At 41.2% G+C, this 23914-nt stretch overlaps 1 protein-coding gene across 2 annotated transcripts; it reads left to right on the top strand.

The window, feature by feature from the left end:
* Positions 1-6472: 6472 nt before the first annotated feature.
* Positions 6473-22162, top strand: wu:fb59d01 (uncharacterized protein LOC322379 homolog). Of its 2 annotated transcripts, none has more exons than XM_007897183.2 (6): positions 6473-6648; positions 14514-14717; positions 16170-16331; positions 18711-18770; positions 20269-20347; positions 21142-22162. In XM_007897183.2, exons 1-6 carry the CDS (start codon positions 6582-6584, stop codon positions 21191-21193), a joined length of 624 nt encoding a protein of 207 aa, XP_007895374.1. In that variant the 5' UTR covers positions 6473-6581; the 3' UTR covers positions 21194-22162. The 2 variants fall into 2 exon arrangements, with proteins under 2 accessions (XP_007895374.1, XP_007895373.1); XM_007897182.2 differs by having other exon boundaries at positions 14511-14717.
* The last annotated feature ends 1752 nt before the right edge of the window (positions 22163-23914 follow it).

Genomic DNA, 23914 nt, shown 5'->3' with positions numbered 1-23914 from the left:
TTCAAAGCGACTTACAGGCTGCACCTGCAACCTGTATGTTTTGTAGGAGAGAACGTTCCATTGTAAAATAATAATAATAATAATCCTTGCATTTGATATAGTGCCTTAGCACATTTCGAGACGTCTCAAAGAGCTTCTCCGAATATACTGCAAAGTGAATTGATTGTATATTTTGTGGACGAAACCCGGCAGCCAATTGCACACAGCAGTGTCCCACAAACAGTTGTGGAGTGAGTGTCCAAATTATTATTTATTTATTTTCGAAGGGATTATTACCCCTGGAAAAGCAATCCACCAGTCGACTAACAACCGGGTTCCTACTTACTGCTGGGTAAACAGAGGCATGTGGAGTAAGGAAACTTGCTCAACGTTTCGCCCGGCCTGGAAATCAAACCCAGGTCCTCTTGCTTGCGAGGTGAGCATTCTAACCACTGAGCTACAGGACTCCACAAATAACTGACTGCATATGACTTTACTGTCTGCAGATTTCATTGCACCACTTTTACATCCATAGTTAATGTAAATACCCCCAACGACAACCAGATCCAATGCGGGGACCAAGTCCTACAAAATATCCGCTCACTCGCCAATAGAACGCTCACCATCCAAGACCTCATTGTCACGGAAAACATTGACATCCTCGTCCTCACCGAAACCCGACCCACCCCAGATGACACCTTCCTCCTGATATAGGCCACACCGTCTGGCTACACCTTCCACCATACCCACGGCCTAACCACCGTGGTGGCGGTGTGGCTCTCATCTCCTGGTCCCCGCTCGGCCTATGCCCTGACTCCTCCAGAACCTTCCTTTCCTTTGAGCACCTTACACGCCACCATCCCTCCAACATTTCCCTCAAAATTCTCCTTATTTATTGTCCCCCCCAAGCCATCACCCACCTTCCTGTCGGACATCAACACCCTCCTATCTTCCCTCTGCTCTGTATGCCTCTTCATCCTAGATGACTTCAACTTGCACTTCACCCACTCTTGTTCTATCTCCACTGACCTATCCTCTCCCCCTTCCTCTCACAACCTCTCACACAACATCCACTCAGCCACCCATGTCCATGGCCACAAGCTCGAGCTGGTGATTACCCGGGGCCTCAGCGTCTCGGACCTCATCATCACCGACAAAGCCATCTCAGACCACTACTTCATCTTCCTTAATTCCTCAATCCCTCTCCCCACCTCCATCTCCTACTGCCCCTGGAAAAAAATATCCCTGCCCTCCCTCTATGCTGCCTTGGAGTCATCTGAACACCTTCCCTTCTGGACTTCTTCCCACAATGACCTATCCTCCTTGGTCACTCTCCTCCACAATTCCCTCTCCACCATTCTCGATGCCCTTGCTCCCTCATTCCCGAACCACCTTCTACCTAAGGTACACCAGCCACCTCCGCTCCCCCAAGGCACAGGTATGTGTCGCCAAATGCACCTGGCTCAAATCTAACTTAATGGTTCATCAGCAGATCTGGCTGGACCTCATCAAAACTTATCTCTCTGCCCTCTCTGCCAAAACTTATCCCTCCGCTAAATCATCCTTCTACTCCAAGACAATCTTGGAGGCCAAGAACAACCCCAGGCTCCTCTTCTTCATCACCAACAGGCTTCTCCACCCACCCTCTCATGCCTCGCCCATCCTTTCCACCAACTCCAACTGTGAGGGGATGCTGGACTACTTCAAAACCAAAATTGAGGGGATACCCTCATCTGCCTCCGCCCATCTGTCTACTACGCCCTCACATCTCTCCCTCACACCCCGGCCCCTACCCATTCCTCCCTCCACACCTTGGAATCTGTCTCCCCCTCCTCTCTCATCACCATTATAACCCACATAAAACTAACCACCTGCTCCCTTGACCCCATCCCTACCACTATCCTTACCTCCCAACTCCACCTTCTTGCCACTCTACACACAGACATCGTAAACCTTTCCCTGTCCACTGACACTGTTACCACCCCTTTAAAACCAGCCGTCATCACTCCTATTCTTCAAAAACCCTCCCTGGATCCATCCTTACTCTCAAAGTACCACCCCATCTCCATCCTCAAGATCCTTCAAGATCTTGGAATGCTTCTGAGCTTCGCTCCTTCCTCGCCTGCCACTCCCTTCATAAACCCCTCCAATCAGGTTTCCGTGCCTCCTACAGCAAAGAAACACCTTTGATCAAAGTAACAAATGACATTTTGTCCATCTGCAACAGGGGTCCATCTGCCTCTTCATCCTCCTTGACCTCTCTACTGCCTTAGATACCATTGACAACTCCATCCTCCTCCACTGCCTCTCCTCTCACCTCAACCTTCATGGTTCTGTCCTTGAGTGGCTCAAATCCTACCTCTCACACAGTTCCACTTCATCTCCATAAACAGCTTCTTCTCTAGCTCTCATACTGTCTCATACGATGTTCCTTAGGGCTCTATCCTTGGTTCCCTCCACCTCAACATCTATATGCTCCCTCTTGGTGACATCATCCACAGACATGTGGTCAACTTCCACATATATGTGGATGACACCCAACTGTACCTCTCTGCCTCCACCCTCGACTTCAGGACAACTGCTGTGCTGACTGAATGTCTGTCAGGCATCAAGTCCTGGATGAGACCAACTTTCTACAGTCGAACATCAAACAAGACCGAGGCTCTCCTGATTGGCTTCCGTCAGCGCCTCCGCACCTCAGGCACTGGCAGTACCAGCATCCAAGGATGCACACTCCACCTTGCTGAACCAGTCCAGAATCTTGGTATCTCGTTTGACCATCAACTATTCTACCTCACATCCATGCCATGACCCGCTCTGCCTTCCCCAACCTCACAGCATTGCCCGACTCCGCCACTGCCTCAACCCTCAGGTCGCCGAAACCGTCATCCACACAATCAGTATATCTAGGCTCGACTATGCCAACTTCCTGCTTGTCAGTTTTCCCACCTATTCCCTCCACAAGCTGCAGATCATACAGATCCCTGCAGCTCATGTTCTCTCCCACAATAGGCTCCATGACCCAATCACCCCCATCCACGCCCAGCTCCACTGGTTCCCCATCCCCCAGTGGATAGAGTTCAAAATCCTCGCCTTCAACACCCTCCACAGCCCCTCCCTACCTCTGCGACTTGCTGACCCCATATCAATCTGTCCACTCAGCAAGCTCCAGCCTGCTACAAATGCCCCACCCGGCCCGTCCCACCATCGGCGGACGGATCTTCAGCCTTTCTGCCCCCATCCTATGGAACTCCATCCCACATTCCCTTCACCTCGCTCCCTCCTTCGTCTCCTTCAAAGTGCGTCTCAAAACCCACTTCTTCGACCGAGCTTTCGGCCACCCCCCTACCCTCCCTGCTCTCCACCCTCTTGGATCCTGAACCCCCAGCTAGGGTCCAAATCCCTGTCTGTCCAGCCCTTGGGACATCCTCCTGGCATGAAAGGCGCTATACATATGGAATTTTGTATTGTATTGTAATGTGCCTAAATTGTAAGTAAATCATTTATATCAGTGAACTGAGAAATTTTCCGTCTACTTCCTCTTACACAGGAGATTATGGAGTATCTATGTGCCGAGCATTGCACTTAACGTCTTAGCTATTGGTCCAATAAAACACGGGAAATTTACTCCTTTTCTAACTAATGCCAGAAATACGAGCATTTTATTTTTATCACCACAGAAACTCCCCTATCAGTGGAAATAGCTTCTCCCTATTCCCTGTCAGCCCACTTTGTGATTATTTATGCTTCTATTGGCCTTCTCTGCTCTAGTGAAAACATCAACAACTTTAAACAACAAGAGGGCAAAGGCACCTAACTGATTGACAGGTTTCAGTGTTCCTTACTTATCAGTCTAGTAACGCTGGATAAGTTTCACTCCACTCCCCAAGTGTGTCATGATTTACACACACTCAATATTATTACCAAGTGTCTTGCATGAGACTCATTGAGATGACGATTGCCTTATGTGTGACTTAGTAAAGGGAGATTTTATCTCGTCACTGCACTTTTTTTAATACAAAACTACATTAACAAAGCAATAATTCTACCATGATCCGGAATTATCTTTCACCTAGGATGTGCTTTGTAGTTACTTTCCAGCTAGGACCACTCTGTATTATTAGGGCTTTAGTTCAGAGTTAAACACGTCTTCACCTTCGAACCTTAATGAATAAAGGACAAACTGCCTGACCTTCAACAGTGCCTTGGACAGGAGAATGTTTTTAAACACGCACTTCTTTCAAGAAGATCATTTAAAAATTCAGCACAGAGAATATTTTCAATTGAACTTTTAAGGAAGCCACATCTTAATCTCTTGCAGCACATACAATCAACCTCAGAAACGTAAATAGCTTAACAGATAAAGCAGATCTTGATCCCAAAATTCCACAGCACTGAGATACCTGAGGTGTTGAATCCTTATTATGCCAGTGATATTAAAACAATATTGGTTATTGGCCTTAAATTGTCCATTCAGAGCTTTACTGAGGGTAAATATATGTTTCCTCATGGGATTTATGCACAACACGTGATGTCAGTATTAACAATAATCCTTGCATTTGATATAGCACCTTATCACATCGTCAACCTGTCTCAAACTTCTTCACAGCATTTACTGTAGAGTGCAGTGACTGTGTATTTTGTTAGTTGAGCTTAGCAGTCAATCAGCAAATACAATAACCCCACAAACAGCCATGAAGTGAATGACCAATTTTAGATGGTTGACCGGATCACTGGGAGAAACTCTCTTCTCTTTTAAGATAGTGTGATGGGATCTATAATGTCCACCTGAACAGGGAAAGGGGACCCTAGTTTACCATTACATCCAAAGGATGACACCCCTGACAATGCAGATTTCTCCCCAGCACTGCACTGGAGTGTCAACCTGGAGCTGTGAGCTCACAGTCAGTCATGTGAGGCTTGAACCCACAACCTTCAGACTCAGAAGCTACTGACTGAGCCTGGCTGACACCTAATAATAGACAAATACAACAAGATAAATGAAGTTTAAGGGGTATATGGTGGAAGAAAATTGTATGAGAAGACCAAAGTAAAGCCACAAGTCATCAATTCAAGTCTGAGGTTGTTAGATATTTGATAGCTAAGGGGATCAAGGAATATGGAGAAAAGGTAGGTAAATGGAGTTGAGATACAGATCAGCCATGATCTAATAGAATGGTGGAACAGGTTCGAAGGTCTGACTGGCACTGTTCCTATGTTCCAATAGCTGTGATGGTTTATGGTGCCCTTAGTTTTGTTAGTCATTGATAAACTGAAAGAAATTTCTCTCCACTCCCCTATTTTCCCTGGATGACATCATGATACAATATGAGTATCTGTTGTAGTCTAACCTATATGACACATTGCATGAATAATATGGATAAACATTGCAAAGCACCTTAAATGAGACATTAATGGGACGATTATTTTACCTTGTGTAAAGGGAAAAATGCAACAGAACAATATGCAACTTTTTTTGCATGGAATGCAAAGTCATTTTTTTGAAATAAAGTTCACTTCATTGTGGAACTGAGGCCTTAATAATAATAATAATCCTTGCATTTGATATAGCGCTTTTCACGTCGGGAGGACGTCCCAAAGTGCTTCACAGAACACACTGTAAAGTGAATTGACTGTATATTTGTGGGCGAACGCGGCAGCCAATTGCGCACAGCAATGTCCCACAAACAGTCGTAGATTGAAAATGACCAATTTTTATTATTGTTTTTGGTTTTTGGAGGTATTATTATTTGAAGTTATATAAGAGGAACTGTTGATCTATATGACAAACCGGCAATGGACAGTACACTGTATTATTTAAGTAAGGACAAAGATCCTTTTAAGGTCATTTGAGAGATGCTATAATGGCTTTGAATATTTCACTTAGGTAGGGTGACCATACATCCCTGATTTCTATAGTTGAGATACTGTGTCCCTGGGGTCAAATTTGCCCTGTCTTGAGTTCAGCATCAAACTGAGCAACTACAATAACATTCTAAAACAGATACGCTCCTCAGAGAAACACAGCCACTAAATCCAACTAATCCAGTACTGCCAACATCAGCAATTTCGGTGAGTTCTGTTTTGTTTATGTGTGTTCCTGGATTTGGTTTACAAAATATGGTCAACCTAACTCAGGTCATAGACGTCAATATATATTAAAATGCTATATATTTTATAGTGTGATTTGTGGTGGGCTTGTCTCTGCTGGCTGACATCAAAGGGACCGAAATGCCATTGGGACCATCTCATCATTAATACTTGGACTGAGTATCGACAAATGGTGACGTATTAAATGTGGCACCCAAAGCAAAATAGCGTCTGCAGTAAAAGTTTCGTTCACCAGTGATGGAGGATGGGTCAACATCCTAGTGTAACTTGGTTACACTATCACATTATGTAAATGTTATTGCTCAAGTTAGTACAAGGGTCAGTTTGTTGAAACTGCCATTGGATCATAAAATGTTATAAAAATCGATAGACTAAAGGCAGTTGACAAATTGTTTGCAAGTCTATGTGGATACGTCGGGGAGCATCGAACACACAGCTTGAGCTCAAGATACTGCCGGTTTTCAATTCAGCTGAAATCCCAAAACGCAAGGATGAGAAGGATAGCTTTATACCTGGGAATCTGCATTTTGGCTTCTATTCCGAGTGTTACAGCTATAGGTAAGTGGCTTTTTGTGTTTTTTTTATAAGAAAAACTAACTTTTTTTGAGCGTGGATTTAATTTTTTTTATTTAAAATTTCAAGCTATCCCCTGACCATTCAGTTATTACATACGGTTTGCTAGCCAGATCATGCAATCGTGTGGTGGGTCTAAAATCTATACAAATCTGCCTTAGCAGGAAGCCTGGCTTCTTGTAAGCACGAGGCTACATTATACAGACGTTATTGTGTGAGAAGCTCTGGGAGGCCAGAGTAGGGGAAGAGGGAATTTATTACTTGTTACTTTATTTGTTACTTTAAAATGTGCTCCCAACAAAGCATATAAGATGAATTTTCTGGGGTGGAGAAAGAAAAATAGATTGGAGGAGAACAGATTTTCTGAGATTTATCACTGCATTTGTTGAAATTGAATATAATATAATAGAATAGTCCAGCTATCAGTCTCGGTTTAAAATGACATGTTTAAATTTGATATATAAAAATATATTTCTGATTTTTGGAAACTTCATGCTGGTTGTTAAAGTTCACCATCCCCCATTCTGGTTGATCGCCATTGGTTAATTGGCACTTTTGCCGTTTTCCCCCCAAAAAAACTTTCGCAGAGTATTTTAAACCATGGAATGTACAGTATCAAAGTTCAGCAAATATATTTTTATACATCAAATTTAAACATGTCATTGTGCGCCTAGTATAAGAATGGCAATTCACTGTCTGTTAGGAACACCAACCCGTACAGAGGATGACTCATTGTACAAGTCAGTGGCAAAGTGTTTAAAATTAATCAGGAAGGAACATCTTGGTTGATTTTTTGCTCCTGGGCTGGGCAAAGATGAGATGTAATTCAACCTTTGGTTCCCTAATCTTTCCTTTGCTTTGGTCTTCCTGAGTCATTCGGTGGTTGAGAAATCAGGATGGGTGGGTCAGAATAAGAACGAAAGAACAAAAGAATTTGCTAGGCAAACGAAGACCAAGGTCCATCCAGCTCACCTTCCACCATACTGGCAGTCGTGTGACATGTCATTTCCCAAACTATGTACTTTATCCCGAGATATTATTTTCCAGCAGAAATCTATCTAATTTGTTCTCTAAACAAACAACACTTTCTGCTTCCACCAAGAGTGGCGGCCAGTTCCCAGGCTTTGACGAATGCAGCTCTCAACCTCCTAGCAAAAGGCAAAAGTCGCAGGGTTAGGAGCCTCTCTCCCTGTAGAGAAAGCATCTGCTCCTTTGCTCATTGTATTCTCATTTCACCCATAAAAAAAACAGTCGATCCACTTTACAGTATATTCTGTGAAGCGTTTTGTGACGTCTCGATGTCATGATAAGACACTAGATCAAATACAAGAATTATTATTATTTTCACAAGAATCTGTGGCTGAGACTAAGACCTCCCCAGGAGTGGGGGAGTGAAACCTGTGGAGGGATGAGATCAGATGAGCCTTCTTCATCCAGATTGATCTTGTGATCACAATCCTTTGATCTTGTGAACGTCCATTTAGAGCACTGTGCACTGGAGGTCCCACCCAACATGGCAGCTTTAGTTTATCAGGGCATTGTCAGTCACGTTCGATCTTCATGGAATGACACAGTTTAACAGCACAGAAGTGGTTGGGGGGAGAGTTGTCACTCAGCCCATCTCTGCGATGGATCTCTGAAAAGATCTGTTCACTTAGCTCCATTTGCCTGCCTTTGATTTTCCCCATATTTTGCATATTTTTTCCTTTCCCAAATCCCTTTATTCAATTCCCTTTTGAAAGCTATTAATTAAAATCTAACCACCCCCCCATCTCACCCACCCAACCCGCACACATACACACACACAAATCTTTTACCAATTTTTTTAATTTCAGCTCGTTTTTACCTGGAGTGATAATGAATTGAGCTGAGTTGTAGGTTGGCAGAATATGGTTTTGCCCGTTTTTTTTTCTTGATAGCCATGTGGCTGTGGAGAAGTGTAGGGCAGAGACCCAAAGGGAAAGCGGGAGGGAGGGAGACTTGCTCCAGACTTCTTTTCTGTCTCCTATGTCTGCGAGTGTCATTTTTGGAGAGTGTTGTGTCAATGAACATTGTGCGCAAGGCAAGGGAAGCCAGGAAACGAGGAGTAGGGACAGAACAATTGAGAAGAAAATAAACAGGGACTTACTTTCACGCACAAAAAATGTGGTTGAAATTGTGACAATGGATTTAAGAGTTTCCGATAGCTTCTGATAACCTGCACATTTTAAAAATAACTTAAATCAAAAACAGTCAGCTGCCAATAAACTAATGTATTTGTAATAATAATAATGTGCACTTTCTGTAGAAAGTAGTTATTTTGGGAATACTAAGAAAAGTAGCATCCATTCAAGTGTAAAGTGGCAGTGTTATTGATCTTGCTGACTCATTATTGAAAACCATTTAGAACTATCTCTACGGAGTGATCTAAATTGTAACAACGTTAATAATAATAATCAAAATCCTCACATTTGATATAGTACCTTTCACGTCGGAAAATTTCTCGAAGCTCTTCAAAGGGTACACTCTAATGTGCAGTGACTCTATATTGTAAGGAAACACGGTAGACAATTTGCGACCAACATTGTCCCACAAACAGCCATGAAGTGAATGGCTGTTTTATTTGGAACAAGTTTCTCCCACGCAGTATTTTCCACTTTAATTTGTGCACAGGGTGTTGTGCATAAATCAAGCTTAAAATAATATTTGCATTTCAAACCCGCAACAACACAACTTTGAACATGTCTATCAGCTCAACTGAAAAAAATAACAGGCAGGTGTGTGCGTAGATACAATGCTACACACTGCCACAGACAGGATGACTAGAGCAAGTGCACAGAAATTCATCACAAATCTCGAAGGGCAATAAATTTGGTCACTCGATCCGCGACTTGTGGACTTGTGGAGGAGGGGGCTTGGCTGATGTACTTTGCACCTGTCTTCACAAAAGAAAATGCAGCCAATGCCACAGTATCTGAGGAGAGGGTAGAGAAATTAGATAAGATAAGAATAAACCAAAAGGAGGTACTAAACAGGTTGTCCGTGCTCAAGGTAGATAAGTCCTCGGTCCGGACGGGATGCATCCTGGGTTACTGAGGGAAGTAAGGGAGGAAATAACGAATGCTCTGGCCACAATCTTCCAATCCTCCTTGGACACCGGTGTGGTGCCAGAGGACTGGAGGATTGCAAATGTTACTCCCCTGTACAAAAAGGGGCAGAAGGATAAATCCAGGAACTACAGGCCAGTCAGCTTATCGTCAATAGTGGGGAAACTTCTCGAGACTCCAACTCGGGAAAAAATAAATTTTCACTGAGATAAATATGACTTAATAAAGGACAACTAACATGGGTTTATTAAAGGCAAATTGTGTCTAATAAACTTGATAGAGTTTTTTTATGAAGTAACGGAGAGGATGGATGAAGGTAGTGCCGTTGATGTAGTTTGTATGGATTTTCAAAAGGCGTTTGATAAAGTAAGAGACTTGTAAGCAAAATAGAAGCCCATGGTATTAAAGGGACAGTGGCAGCATGGATACAGAACTGGCTCAGAGACAGAAAGCAGAGTGGTGGTGAACAGATATTTTTCTGACTGGAGGGAAGTGTGCAGTGGTGTCCCCCAGAGGTCAGTATTGGGACCACTGATGTTTTTGATCTGTAAAAATGACCTGAACTTGGGTACGGGGAGTACAATTTGCAAGTTTGCTGATGATACTACGCCAGGAAAGTAGTAAACAGTGACGAGGTTAGTAGAAGACTGGTAAAATGGGCAACAATTGGCAGATGAAGTTTAATGTGGAGAAATGCAAAGTGATGCATGTTGGGAGGAGAGGCAATATAAACTGAATGTATAATCTTAAAGGGGTGAGGGAACAGAGACCTGGAGTTCATATAAGTAAATCTTTGAAGGTGGCAGGACAGGTAGATAAAGCTGTTAAAAAAGCATACGGGATACTAGGCTTTATAAATAGGGGCATAGAATACAAAAGTCAGGAAGTTATGATGAACCTTTATAAAACACTGGTTGGACCTTAACTGGAGACTGTGTTCAGTTCTGGGCACCACACTTTAGGAACGATGTCAAGGCATTGGAGTTGGTGCAAAGGAGATTTACCAGAATGGTACCAGGAATGAGGGACTTCAGTTATCAGGAGAGGCTGGAGAAGCGAGGATTATTCTCCTTGGAGCAGAGAAGGTTAAGAGGAGACTTAATAGAAGTTTTCTAAATTATGAGGGGAATTATAGGGTGAACAAGGAGAAACTATTCTTGGATGGGTCGGTAATCCGAGGGCACTGATTTAAAATAGTTGTTAAACAAAACAGAGGGGAGGTGAGAAGAAATTTTTTCACACAGCAAGCTATTCGGATCTGGAATGTATTGCCTGAAAGAATGGTGGAAGCCGATTTGATTACAACTTTTAAGAGAGAAGTAGATAATTATTTGGGGAGGACACATTTGTAGGGCTACAGGGAGAGAGCGGGGAAATGAGATTGATTTGGATAGCTCTTTTCAAAGAGCCAGCACAGACACGATGGGCAGAATGGCCTCTTTCTGTGCTGTATAATTCTATGATTCTGTGATTCTACGACTGTTTGCGGGACACTTGTGCGCACAAACAGTCAAAATATACAGTCAGTTCACTTTACTGTATATTCTGTGAAGTGCTTTGAGACATCACGAAGACTTGATCAGGCGTTATATTAAATGCAAGAATTATTATTATTCTTTATAAAATGTTGAGACAATTCCTTTCTGTCACTAAACCAATGTTTCAGAAAATTAATTCATTTCTAAAAATTCATAGTTTTGATTTAAAACATGCAATTTCCACCAGCAAAAGCTAAATTTATTTGTCTGATTAATAAACCTGAATCATCAGAGAATGAATAATTTCAAAACCTGAGGCAGACCTTGTAAAATTATTATGTATAATTATTTTTTGTATTTGGTATAACACCATATCACACAATTGAGATGAAAGGCACTACACAAATGTAATCTTGTTGTTGTTGTTGTTGAGCTCAACGTCCTGACGTGGTTCTTAAATCCCCAACCTTCTGGGAAACTCTCATGATTTTTTTTAAATAACAGAGTTAACTTAAAAAATTGCCAATCATCAATATCTCTCAATTTAGCAAAATTCCAAAATGTCAAGCTTATAGTATGGATAAGCCTTTGAGGCTTATAGTATGAATTCCCCAGCCTAGACTAAGTCTTAAGTCTGCTGTAAGAGTTTCTAATATTTTTATAACCATATCCATTGTTATTTGGATAATTTTTATCTCTTGTGCTCTTTCTGGATTTCTGACTTGGCTGTCATCCCCTTCTCTTCCTCCTTCACAATAAAGTGTGATGGGACTACTGTTAACCACCATCTTTGCACCATCATTGTTAAGTGATCCAATACAGTAAACTCCTGATAACTAGTCACTCCAAAGCAAAAGGACTCAGTGATAAATTATCTGGAATGGCGGGTTAGGCATATGTATAAATATATAAATAAATCTTTTTGTGCTATAAATCTTTGTAAATGGGCAGAACGAAATGTTAAGCGAGTTTCCTTACTCCACAACCCTCTGTTTATCTAGCAGTAAGTAGGAACCTGGATGTTAGTCAATTGGCGGATCGCTTTTCCATGGGGTAATAATTCCTTCCAAAAAAGAAAAGACTAAGAATAATTTGGCTACTCAATCCACGACTGTTCGTGGGACATTGCTGTGCCCAATTGGGTGCCATGTTTCACCCACAAAATATACAGTCAATTCACTTTACAGTATATACAGTAAAGGCCTTTGAGACGTCTCAAAGGCGTGATAAGGCACCATATCAATTGCAAAGATTATTATTTTTCTAGATTATTAATTATTATTAATTGTGACTGGGTTACTGACAGTATGATGACTTAAATTGTAATGATAAGTTAAGCCAGGGTCAAGTTATTAGGAGTTTACTGTACCTTATTTCATGCTTTGTCTACTGCATGACTATTTGAGAAAAAAATTCATTATTGTCTGAGAAGTTCTCAGCAATCTTACATTCAATGGGGTGGGAATAAATGTAGTAAAATACCATTGCAGATTTGTTGCGAGAATTTTCACATCAAATTTCTTATGAAATGTTGCATTTCTCCCCCTCAGTGTATTTATTAGCTGCCGTTTTACAATGTACATCTTTACAATGTACCTTATTAACATAACATAACATATAGGAGCAGGAGTAGGCCATTCGGCCCTTCGAGCCTGCCCCACCATTCAATCATGGCTGATCTTCTAATCTAACTCCAGCTAATACCATAACCCTGCCTTATCCCCATATCCCTTAATCCCTTTTGCAATAAGAAATATATCTATCTCAGTGGACTGAGCGTCAACAGCCCTTTGGGGTAGCAAGTTCCATACATTCACCACCCTTTGAGTGAAGAAGTTCTTCCTCAACTCAGTGCGAAAGGGCTGGCCTCTGATTTTAAGGTTGTGACCCCTGGTTTTAGTTTCTCCAACCAGGGGAAACAATCTCCCACTATCTACTCTATCATGCCCTTTGATGATCTTATAGGTTTCTATAAGAACCCCTCTAATTCTTCTATATTTCAGAGAATATAGGCCCAAATTGGTCAGCCTATCCTCGTAACTCATCCCCTTCATCCCTGGTACTAACCTAGTAAATCTACGCTGCACCCTCTCCAAGGCAAGTACATCCTTCCTTGAATGAGGAGACCAAAACTGCACACAGTATTCCAGGTGTGGTCTCACCAGGGCCCTATACAGTTGCAGCAAGACTTGCCTACTCTTATACTCTAATCCTTTCATAATGAATGCTAACATACCGTTCGCCTTCCTAATTGCTGCTGCATCTGCAGACTAACTTTCTGTGATTGGTGTACAAGGACACCCAAGTCCCTCTGGACGCTAACACATTCCAATCTCTCCCCTTCTAAAAAATAACCCGCTCTATTGTTTTTGCTACCTAGGCGGATGACTTCGCACTTCTCTATTCTCTTATTCTCTTGCCCACTTGCCAAGGGTTACAATCGAGTGATAGGACATGGAAACAGGCCATTCAACCCAACGAGTCTTATACTCCATATGAGTCTCCAGCACTCCTGGTCCCCTCACCTATACCCCTTTGTTACATTCTCCCTCATACATGTATGCTTGTGTGAGTTTTCTCTTAAACCTGTTGATGTATTCTTTGGCTTCAACTACAGGTTACTTTGAAGCGTTCCAAGCCACCCATTTACTTCAGTTTGGGGGTTCAGCATAGTGTATGAAAATTGCCCCAATCACAGAGATCAGATTTGACTGCAGCAAGCAGATATTGCCCTCTACTGAACCGTAACAAGCCTGGATTTTGTTTTACTTTCAAACTCTTTGTTTTACCAATTACCATATTAGTAACAATGCCAAACTTCATTTCACCATTTGCATAAAAAATAAATACTTAGGCGTGCATTTGAGAGGAATTAGATGCAGCCTTTTTTCCCCCCTGTGACAGGAAGCCACACAGGCACTTAATAAGAAAACAATCTGGTTATATTTCGCTATGTACAATATTGTACTATATATATCTCTACAGCACAAGACAATCAGCAGCTACTTATCATGGTTTGTAACTAACAATATAAAATCACATAGCTGAGTGCAAATTGGCTGCCGGGTTTGACTACAAAATATACGATCACTACACTTTACAGTATATACTGTGAAGCACTTTGAGACGTTCTTCTGATGTGAACAACATTTAAATAGTGACCTTTACAGGGGGTTGTGTCTCGGACAGTGAAAGGCACTATATCAAATGTAAAGATTATTATCAGTATTTAACTGCTAACAGCTATTAGTCACTAACAAAAAATATGTTTTTTCTCTCTCAGCAGCGAAAGAATGCAATGAGGAAAAGAATATGGGAACTGTGAAAGATTCCAAACCAAAATCCATAAATTGGTACTATGACTCCAATCTGGACAAATGCTCACCATTTCTCTACAACGGGGATGGAGGCAATGGGAACAATTTTGACACAGAGACAATTTGTTTACAAATTTGTTCTGAGCAGTATACAAAACTGTTCCCAGAAGGTGGTAAGTTATGTAGATTATACAGCACGGAAACAACATGTTTGGTCCAACCAGTCTGTGGTAGTGTTTATACTCCACATTATTCTCTACTCCTTACTCACTCCCATAGCCTTCCATTTCCGTCCTCTTCAACTACTGCTTCAGACAACAAGTTCCAACTTCTCTTCACTCTGTGTGAAGAATATACTCCTAAATTCTTTTTTAGATCCTCTAGTCTTTATCTTACACTTGTGTACTCTGGTTACAACTCCCCAACAAGTGGGAACAGCCTCTTTATGCTAACTTCATCAAATCCTATTGTAATTGTAAACACCTCTATTAGGTCCCCTCGTAACCATCTCTTCTGTGATAAAAGGCCTACCTTTCCAATCTATCTTTATGGTAATAATCTGCCAGCCCTGGTATCGTCCGAGTGAACCTATGCTGTATCCTCTGAGCACCATAAGTGCTCTGAGATGCTACCCTGCGTGGAGGGTGCTTTATAAGTGCAAGTTGTTGTTGTTGTATCCTTATTGTAAGTGCTGTAAAATCGTTGCTATATCTTTCAATAAAAAATATATTTAAATACCTATTTTTTAAAAATACCAAAAGTACTAATAATTAAACCTATTCAGTAATCACTGTTGTTTATAAAAGTCATGATTTTTTATTCTTTGTATTTGTATGCTAAACTTGAGGACAGCGATTGACTGCTAAAAATATATCCATTCTTCTTATTGTTTTTTGATGCTTTTAAGAGATATGAGAAGCCATTATCCATAAAACGCTTTACAATTCTAACCTAAAGGGGTATTGGGGCTAAGGGCAGGTGAATGAAAGTGAAAGAATTGCTCTTTAAAAGAACTAGTGCAGACACAATAGTCTTTTTTCTGTGCCGCACATTTCTATGGTTCTACACTTCTAACCTCTAAATTAAGGAATTCTATCCTCTGTGCAATACAAATGTAAGGTCAAGACTATGTTTCATATTTATGAATAAAAAAAAACCCAGGGAACAAACTGATCTGAGCTCTGATCGACTGAAGCTGTTACAAATTCTAGGCTGGACCAACAGGAATTTTCAAGAGCCCATTTCATTTGCATAACTATGTGATTAGTAATATTAAAATGGCTTCAAAAATCCCAAATCATAGGAACAGGAGTAGGCCATTCAGCCCTTCAAATCTGTTCCACCATTCTATAAGATCATGGCTGATCTGTCTCAACTCCAATTATCCGCCCTTGGCCCATGTCACTTCATACCCTGACCTAACAGAAATGTATCCACCTCAGCCAAATAATCACTCCCTCATTTTTCATTTGGACAACTTTCTGTTTTTTTGTTCCAATCTGCTAATCTGTGAAATATTTCTTGATAAGGAATCTATTAATTTTCTATGAACTCAACAAAAAAAAGTCTGGAGAGTTAAGTTCCCTTGGTGATCTAAACTTCTCCTTTCACACGTTGTTATGCAGATGCCAAGTGTAAACTGGAGAAGGCGAAAGGAGACTGCAAGGCTTTTCTCTTGAGGTGGTACTACAATGCAGAGCAAAACAAATGCGAAACATTCTTCTACAGCGGCTGTCATGGCAATGGAAACCAATTTGCGACCGGCAATGAATGCAGGACCCTTTGTGGTAAATACTCAATATTTTTTTAAAAATGTTTGTACATTCTTAATTGTTCAGAGGTTTGCTGTAAAGAACAAATGCCCCGAGGATCTTATTGCTACTGTTCTTGAGGAATGGACGTTTAGGAATCGGGCAGGGATGCGCTTCTGCAGCAGTTGGTGGACGAAAGAGAATTTTGAGAGTAAAATGTTTCCCGTTAACTGCCGATTCTATGACTAGGAACTATTATTACAATAATAATCTTTGTATTTGACATAGCGCCTTATCACGTTTTCGAGACATCTCAAAGCGCTTCACAGATTAATAATAATAATAATCCTTGCATTTGATATAGCGCTTTTCACGACGGGAGGACGTCCCAAAGCGCTTCACAGAACACACTGTAAAGTGAATTGACTGTACATTTTGTGGGCGATTTGTGGCATCCAATTGTGCACAGCGGTGTCCCGCAAATAATCTTGGATTGAGTGACCAAGTTATTATTTTTAGTCATTAATTCATTTGTTTATTTATTTATTTTCAAAATTTTGCAATCAATCGCAGTACTAATTCATTTCCAAATACTTGGCCTCCCAGCCAACTGTGTAAAGCAGTTTGAGGCGCCCTCCTGTGGAATCCCATAGCGTAGTGGTTAGCGAGCTCGCCTCACAAGCCAGAGGACCCAGGTTTAATTCCCGGGCAGGGCGAAACCTTAGGCAAGTTTCCTTATTGCACACGCCTCTGTTTATCTAGTTGTAAATAGGAACCTGGTTGTTAGTCGATTTGTGGATCGCTTTCCGGTGGTAATAATCCTTCCAAAAAAAAATAATAATATCGTCACTCAATCCACCAAATTGCATGGTTTTAGTTGGTTATACTCCATGAGTGTCCCTCCCTATACACATCCTGGGTCCCCCAAGCCTTTGCCAACTTGCACCCAAATTCCCCGGAAATGGTCATTCACTTCATGGCTACTTATGGGGACAATACTGTGCACAAATTGGCTGTCGCACTCACGTACAAAGTCACTTCTTTACAGTAAATCCCGTGAAGCCCTTTGAGAAGTCACACTGATGGGAAAAGCACTCAATCAAAATGAGCCCCACCAGAGAAACAGTGCAACAACAATTTGCATTTACATAGTGCCCTTCATGCGGGGCAGCTAATCAGAGTGCTTACCACACTCTTACCACACTAACTGAAATTTTCATACATATATAGAACTTTCAGTCTGGTTTGGATACTCTTAACCTTGGGTGGTGAGTTTCTGCATGCGTCAAACACGCATCTGATTCCAAACAAATCTTAATTGAGGTAATTTTTTTATGAGTTCTCTGCTGAAACACTAGATGGCAATGGACATTCAAGTACGTTTTTGCTCCTCAACTGAAAGTCATTGCTGATTTCAGTGACTGTTCGCTAATGCTCATGGAAGTTTCAAACTGCACAGTGGAAATCACAATGTAGTCACAACAGTGACCATTAATGTATCTCTTTGGAATGATTAACCATTAGATATGCAGTACTTGAATGTTGAATGGAGATTATCTGTCCACAAAATGTTTTCTTAACAACCTGACTGAAACCCACAAAGATTTTCTAGCAAATTTTCGACCATCAAATCTCCTAAAATAAAATCGACCGTTCACGTCATGGCTGTTGGTGGGACATTGCTGTGCACAAATTGGCTGCCATATTCGCTCACAAATACAGTTACTCCACTTTACAGTATATCTTGTGAAGTGTTTTGGGACGTCCTCCTCACATGAAAAGCACTATATAAATACTAGGATTGTAAAGATTAGTATTGTTATTAAATTTGGACCTCAACCATGCTGGGGGAGTGAGGGAGACAGAGGGTGGTGCTAAAAGTGGATCCGACTGATCATGTGGCGATTGTCATAATGTTTATTTAACTGAACCAAACTGAAACTGCCTGCATTGTCTTCTGGTAGTTTGAAGGGGGTCAGAATTTCATATGGGACATTTGAGTGCCCTAACCCTTAGGGACCATGTCAAGGCCGTGTGTCAAGGCACTGTACTTAATGTTTGGGATGTTTCGTATTTAACTAATTCGGACTGGGGTGGGTGGGTGGGAGGGGGAAAGAGGGAATCCAGCTGAAAAAAAAGTAATGAGAGTAGTTTGTTTTGCTAGCCTCTTAGTCTGTTCACTCCCGCCCTCACCTTGTTCAAGATCCATTTCAAGATGTACCTCTTTGACCACACTTTCGGTCATCTTTCGCCTACCTGTCCCCTTTGACTCCCGCCACCAGCTCAAGTTCAAAGCAGCGTTAAGGGCTTTGAGACATCCCCCTAACCCTGTGAAAGGTGCTGCATAAATGTGAATTGTATTGTTTGTGCTCTGAATTTTGAAAGTGATGCTTTCTCTGTTTTATCCATGTGAAGTTCGATCTGGAAGAGGTGGCGCAGAAGAGATACCACAAGATGTTTCTGACTCGGATGCAGGTACAGTAATAAGGACACAGACAACCTGACTTTAATACAGTATTAGTCACAGTCATTGCTGAAGGGTAGTGATTAGAGCACTCACCTCACAAGCAAAAGTATCCGGGTTCGATTCCTTAGGCAAGTTTCCTTACTCCACACACGTGCCTCTGTTTACCTAGCAGCAAGTAGGAACCCACTTGTTAGTCGATTGGCAGTTCACTTTCCAGGGTTAATAATAATACAAATAATAATAACTTGGTCACTCAATCCACAGCAGTTTGTGGGACACTGCTTTGCGCAATTGACTGCCGCGTTTCACCCACAAAATATAGTCAATTCACGTTATCATATTTTCTGGGAATCGCTTTGAGATGTCTAGAAGATGTGATATATCAAAAGCAAGGATTATTACTATTACAGTAAGTGTTTTGGAAGAACCCAGCCACTTAGCCAGAAAAGAAATACAACAGTTGTTAACCACAATTTGCAAACACTTGTACATACACTAAGATGCAAACATTCGGTATTATCTGCTATGCTGGGGGAACCACACAGCTTCATAGATGATGAATTACACTGGCTTAGCAGCCACACACAATATTACAGCAATTTCTTCCAATTGGCACAAACATAGCATAAATTGTACACAATTCTAAAAAGAAGCCAAATGGTAAATATGGGGTAAAATGACAAGGCAAAATTATCTTTCTATTTCAAACTAGCTGAATGACTGCACAGCACACAGTCACTTTACTTTACAGTAAATGCTGCAAAGCATTTTGAGACGTCTTCCCAATGTGAAAGCACTGTATCAAATGCAAGGATTATTATTTTTTAATGATCACAGTTCCCAATCTTATTAAGTATGGAAGAATTTTTGCTCTGGCTCTGTTTCCCAGCTCTATGGGTAGGACAGAAATGTAATAAATAATTATTGCATTTGGTGTAGTGCCCTTATCACATTGCCAAGACAATAAAATAAATGTGTTGCTTTGTACCATTGGAGTAGATGTATGGTTGTATCTCAGGTATTTTTAAATCATCGGAAGATTTTGAATTTGTTTGATGATCGTAATGTATTTTCTTTAAACCAAACTGGAAGATCCACAGATTTCATTGTATAGCTCGATTGGCCTTGTCGTTGTCTGTCCCACTTGCAATATTCACAACAACAGGAAATCCATGTAATTCTATGCCATCACTGTTATATTAATGCAGCCACTTCAACCGTCTGAATGTGCTATTGTAACACATTCTTTTTGAAATGACATCTTTAGGTTCAAGACAATGATATTCTCTAAATCCATTCCTTCTCACTCACACATGACAACACAAGGGACAAAAAACATCAACACTAGACTTCCACTTCTCTCTTGATTCAATTCATCACAAATCCTTCCTCCTATAATGTAGTCACTTTGATTAGTGAGTAAGGGGATTTGTCCAGTGAGCCTGTCCTTGCAAACCTATAACAGTGGAAATAACAGCCCTTAACTTGTACAATTTCTCTTTCCAGGCACAACTGTTGCAATTGTGTTCGGATGTCTCTTCGGTATTGTCGTTGTTGGCGCTGTGGTTGGACTTGTGCTGCAAAGGTAAATTACCAAATGTAAACTGAGCATATAATTGAACTGAGCTTCAATTGAACGGTAAATATTAAACATTTGAATGTTGTTTAGACTCCAGCAGTACCCAAAGCACACTCTGGGGTCACCAAGCCTTGGGTCTTACCACCCTGCGCCTAAGACTTTCCAGAATTAGGAGGGAGGGAGGGAGTGCACATTCTGTTCCAACAATCTATCTTAGGTATTTCCATGTGTAGGGGAAATGTGTGGAATTCTCAGCTTGGTTTGGATACTCTTAAGCCTGGTGATGGGTTTCCGCAGGTGTCAGACACCCGGCTGATCAAAAAAACACACAAAAAACATTTGAAGGATGCTCTGTTTGGCCATTCTAGGGAGTTATGAGTCAGTATCCTATCGAATCAGAGTGAATAAAATGGGTTCTCCATTATAACCAAAGATTGGGCAAACTGCTGAGGTTGGATCTGATTGGCAATCCTCCCCATCCTTTCTCCCCTCTTCACTCACACAGCCAATGTGGAAGATAGCTGTGAGTGAAAATTCTCATGCTTACTCAGAGTGAACCATAGGACTTTAAAACGTACAGCACAGAAGAAGGGCTTTCAGCTCATTGTGGTGGTCTAGCTGTTTTAAGGAGCAATCCTTTCAGTCCTATTTACCTGACTCTTCCCACATACCGCTGACTGGATTGGGAGATGTCCTTGTGTTTTCACTTTGTCTCTTCTATTGGTTTCTCCCACACACGCGCTCACTCCATTCCCTGCGCAGTCATACACAGCACTAACTGAGTATTTCTTTTCCATCAGGAAAAAGTATAAAAGTAAATCAAAAGGCACAACGGAGGTGGAGATGCAGTAAACGTCATGCAGTTCATCATAATCACAAGAAAAATTACTGTTATGTTGATAATTTCCCATCATTTATTGGTACCACTCCCACGATTACTTTATTTTAAATAGTGATTTTTGTACCTTGACTTTTTTTTAAAAACACAAAAATGTGGCAAATGCATAATGTGTGATGTCAAATATTCCATTTGTTCATCAGTGCTTCTCTTTTCCAAACGCAAATGGACCATGTTATCACCAAGTTAGTGAAGTGATTGCGGGTACTCCTATATACAGTCAATACTGAAGTCCTGTAGCTCAGTGGTTAGAGCACTTGCTTTCCAAGTGAAATACCTGGGTTCAATTCCAGGCAGAGCGAAACCTTGGGCAAGTTTCCTTACTCCACACACCTAATAATAATCCCTCCAACAATCAAAACAATAATAAATTTTTCAATCCATGACTGTTTGTGGGACACTGCTGTGCGCAATTGGCTGCCGCGTTTCGCCCACAAATATACAGTCAATTCACTTTATAGCATATTCCGTGAAGCGCTTTGAGACGTTTAGAAGGCATGAAAAGCACTATAGCAAATGCAAGGATTATTATTATTACTCCTGTTATATCGAAAAGGCAAGCCAGTGACAAAAAAAATGCTTACACTCATGAATATAATAGAAGTAACTAAACATTTCACCAACATATAGAGGAAGAAACTGTGACCATGATAACAATTTCCGTGGATCTGGATTTTGCCAGAATTTTGACGGGTTCAAGTTTGCAATCATGATTTAGACAAGACTCTGTTTAACCAAAGCCTTTGTTCATTCATTTGTGAGGAAAGAAAAGTTGCTGCAATGAAGTAAATTATCGGGAATGTTATAGCAAAATACGGTGTGAAATAATGCTGTAATGTAAGGGTAGAGCATATGGCTATTTTCGTACCTGATCCTGGAATATGGAGACTTTTTAGGTGAAATAAAGAAATTCAGAAAATGTGGCAGTGGTTCTTGAGAACTTTCATTTCACCTCATTAAAATACTTCCAAAACAATATTTCTTTTGAGCCTGTACACAAGTCAGTCATCAAGAACCTCTCGGACATAATGGAACTCTGAAAGAATCCAATACACAATTGTCCTGTGTGGTCACATTGTGCCAATACAAGTAAATCCAAGATATTCAATGTAAAATATAGCAACTGTTTCAGGCCGAAAAAGGCCATTCTTTCATTTGGCCCATTCATTGGACTTTCCATAAGATTTTTTCATTATAATTATCTCATAAACTTATAAGCTTGAATTGTTTTTGTACCCAGGACCTGTCTACTTCCTTTCTGAAAGACCTTATAAGTTCCATTTTCCACCACCTGTGCTAAGAGTTTCACCACATTCCTATCAACCTTTCAGTTTTATATATACTGTATATATAATATATATATAACCCTTCCTGCACTTGCTATTCTCTTTTGTTACCCTTGTTTTGAAGTTGTGATCCCCTGTTTACTCTTAACCTTTTTTTTTGATATTTATTACTTTTGCAGATGTTAAAACATTCCTGCGGAGGGAAATTATGTTAACATGTAAACAGCAAATGTTGTCTTATACAACACAAACAGGTGATTTCTGTCTCACTGTGAAACAATCTGACGACTTCCTCCTTCTTATCACACTAATTAAGTTCTTTGAACCTCCGAACACTATCTGAACAGAAAGAGGGACTCATGCATCTGCACTTGAACACTCAACAACAACTGCAATTATATAGCCCCCCTCATACAGGGTAGTGTCCCAGAAAACCTGACAGGGGTGGAGCACGACCCCGAGCTGGGGGTGGGGGGGGGGTGCGTGGGGGTGGGGAGGATGACTAGGCACGGTCGAAGAGGAAGGTCTTCAGGCTCGATCTGAAGACGGAGAAGGAGAGGACAAGGCAGAGGGTTTGAGGGAGAAAGTTCCAGAATTTTGGTGTGTCGTGGCTGAAGACGTGGAATGGAGGGCACGAGGGATAAGCAGGAGGCCATAACCAGTGAAGGGAAGGCAGTGGGTAGTTAGTTGTGGGACGAGCATCTCAGAGAATTGGGATGTAACAAGGTATGAAGGGATTCGAAGACGAGTGCGAGGATCTTGATAGGGAGCCAGTGGCTAGAACTGATGTGATGAGGGTATGGAATTTAGTACGGGTAAGTATGCAGGCGACTGTGTATGTAGGTTTAATTGGATTCTGTGGATGTTGGAGCTAGAGAGGCGAGGAAGACATTTGAATAGTCGAGGCGGGAGGTGACGAATGCATGGACGAGTTTTTCAACATTTGAGCTGCAGAATGGGAGCAAAGTAAGAGCAAGAGTAACTTGTCTGACTTGCAACAATGATATTGTTGGGGAAATCTGTAATTGCACAATTTTCACCAACCTTCAGCCTCTTTACTGATCATTCCTGGTATAATGTTGCAATGTGAATGTTTACAAGCTCAAACAATGTGCTATATTTTAGAAAATATTCAGCAAATAAGCAAGTTATCGAAGTGGGCTTTTGCTCCATTGGAAAAGGTACCATCAGAGTCCTGTAGCTCAGTGGTTCGAGCACTTGGCTCGCAAATGAGAGACAGCGCAAAACATTGGGCAAGTTTCCTTACTTACTCCACCCGCCTCTGTTTACCTAACAGTAAGTAGGAACCGGTTGTTAGTCGATTGGGGGATCACTTTTCCAGGCCAATAATTTTTTTTAAAAAATTGGTCAATCAATCCACGACTGTTT

This window comes from Callorhinchus milii, unplaced genomic scaffold, assembly GCF_018977255.1.
Source record: "Callorhinchus milii isolate IMCB2004 unplaced genomic scaffold, IMCB_Cmil_1.0 Scaffold1, whole genome shotgun sequence".
Classification (NCBI taxonomy): Eukaryota; Metazoa; Chordata; class Chondrichthyes; order Chimaeriformes; family Callorhinchidae; genus Callorhinchus; species Callorhinchus milii.
The sequence above is the reverse complement of the archived record's forward strand: the minus strand, read 5'-3'. Positions and strand labels throughout refer to the sequence as shown.

What these genes read in the sequence shown, in the direction of transcription:
- wu:fb59d01 (XM_007897182.2), top strand. Translation starts at nt 6,582, where the DNA reads ATGAGAAGGATAGCTTTATACCTGGGAATCTGCATTTTGGCTTCTATT. An exon ending in AAAACTGTTCCCAGAAGGTG is followed by an intron (nt 14,718 to 16,169) that starts GTAAGTTATGTA and finishes GTTGTTATGCAG; the next exon opens with ATGCCAAGTGTAAACTGGAG. An exon ending in TGTTTCTGACTCGGATGCAG is followed by an intron (nt 18,771 to 20,268) that starts GTACAGTAATAA and finishes TTCTCTTTCCAG; the next exon opens with GCACAACTGTTGCAATTGTG.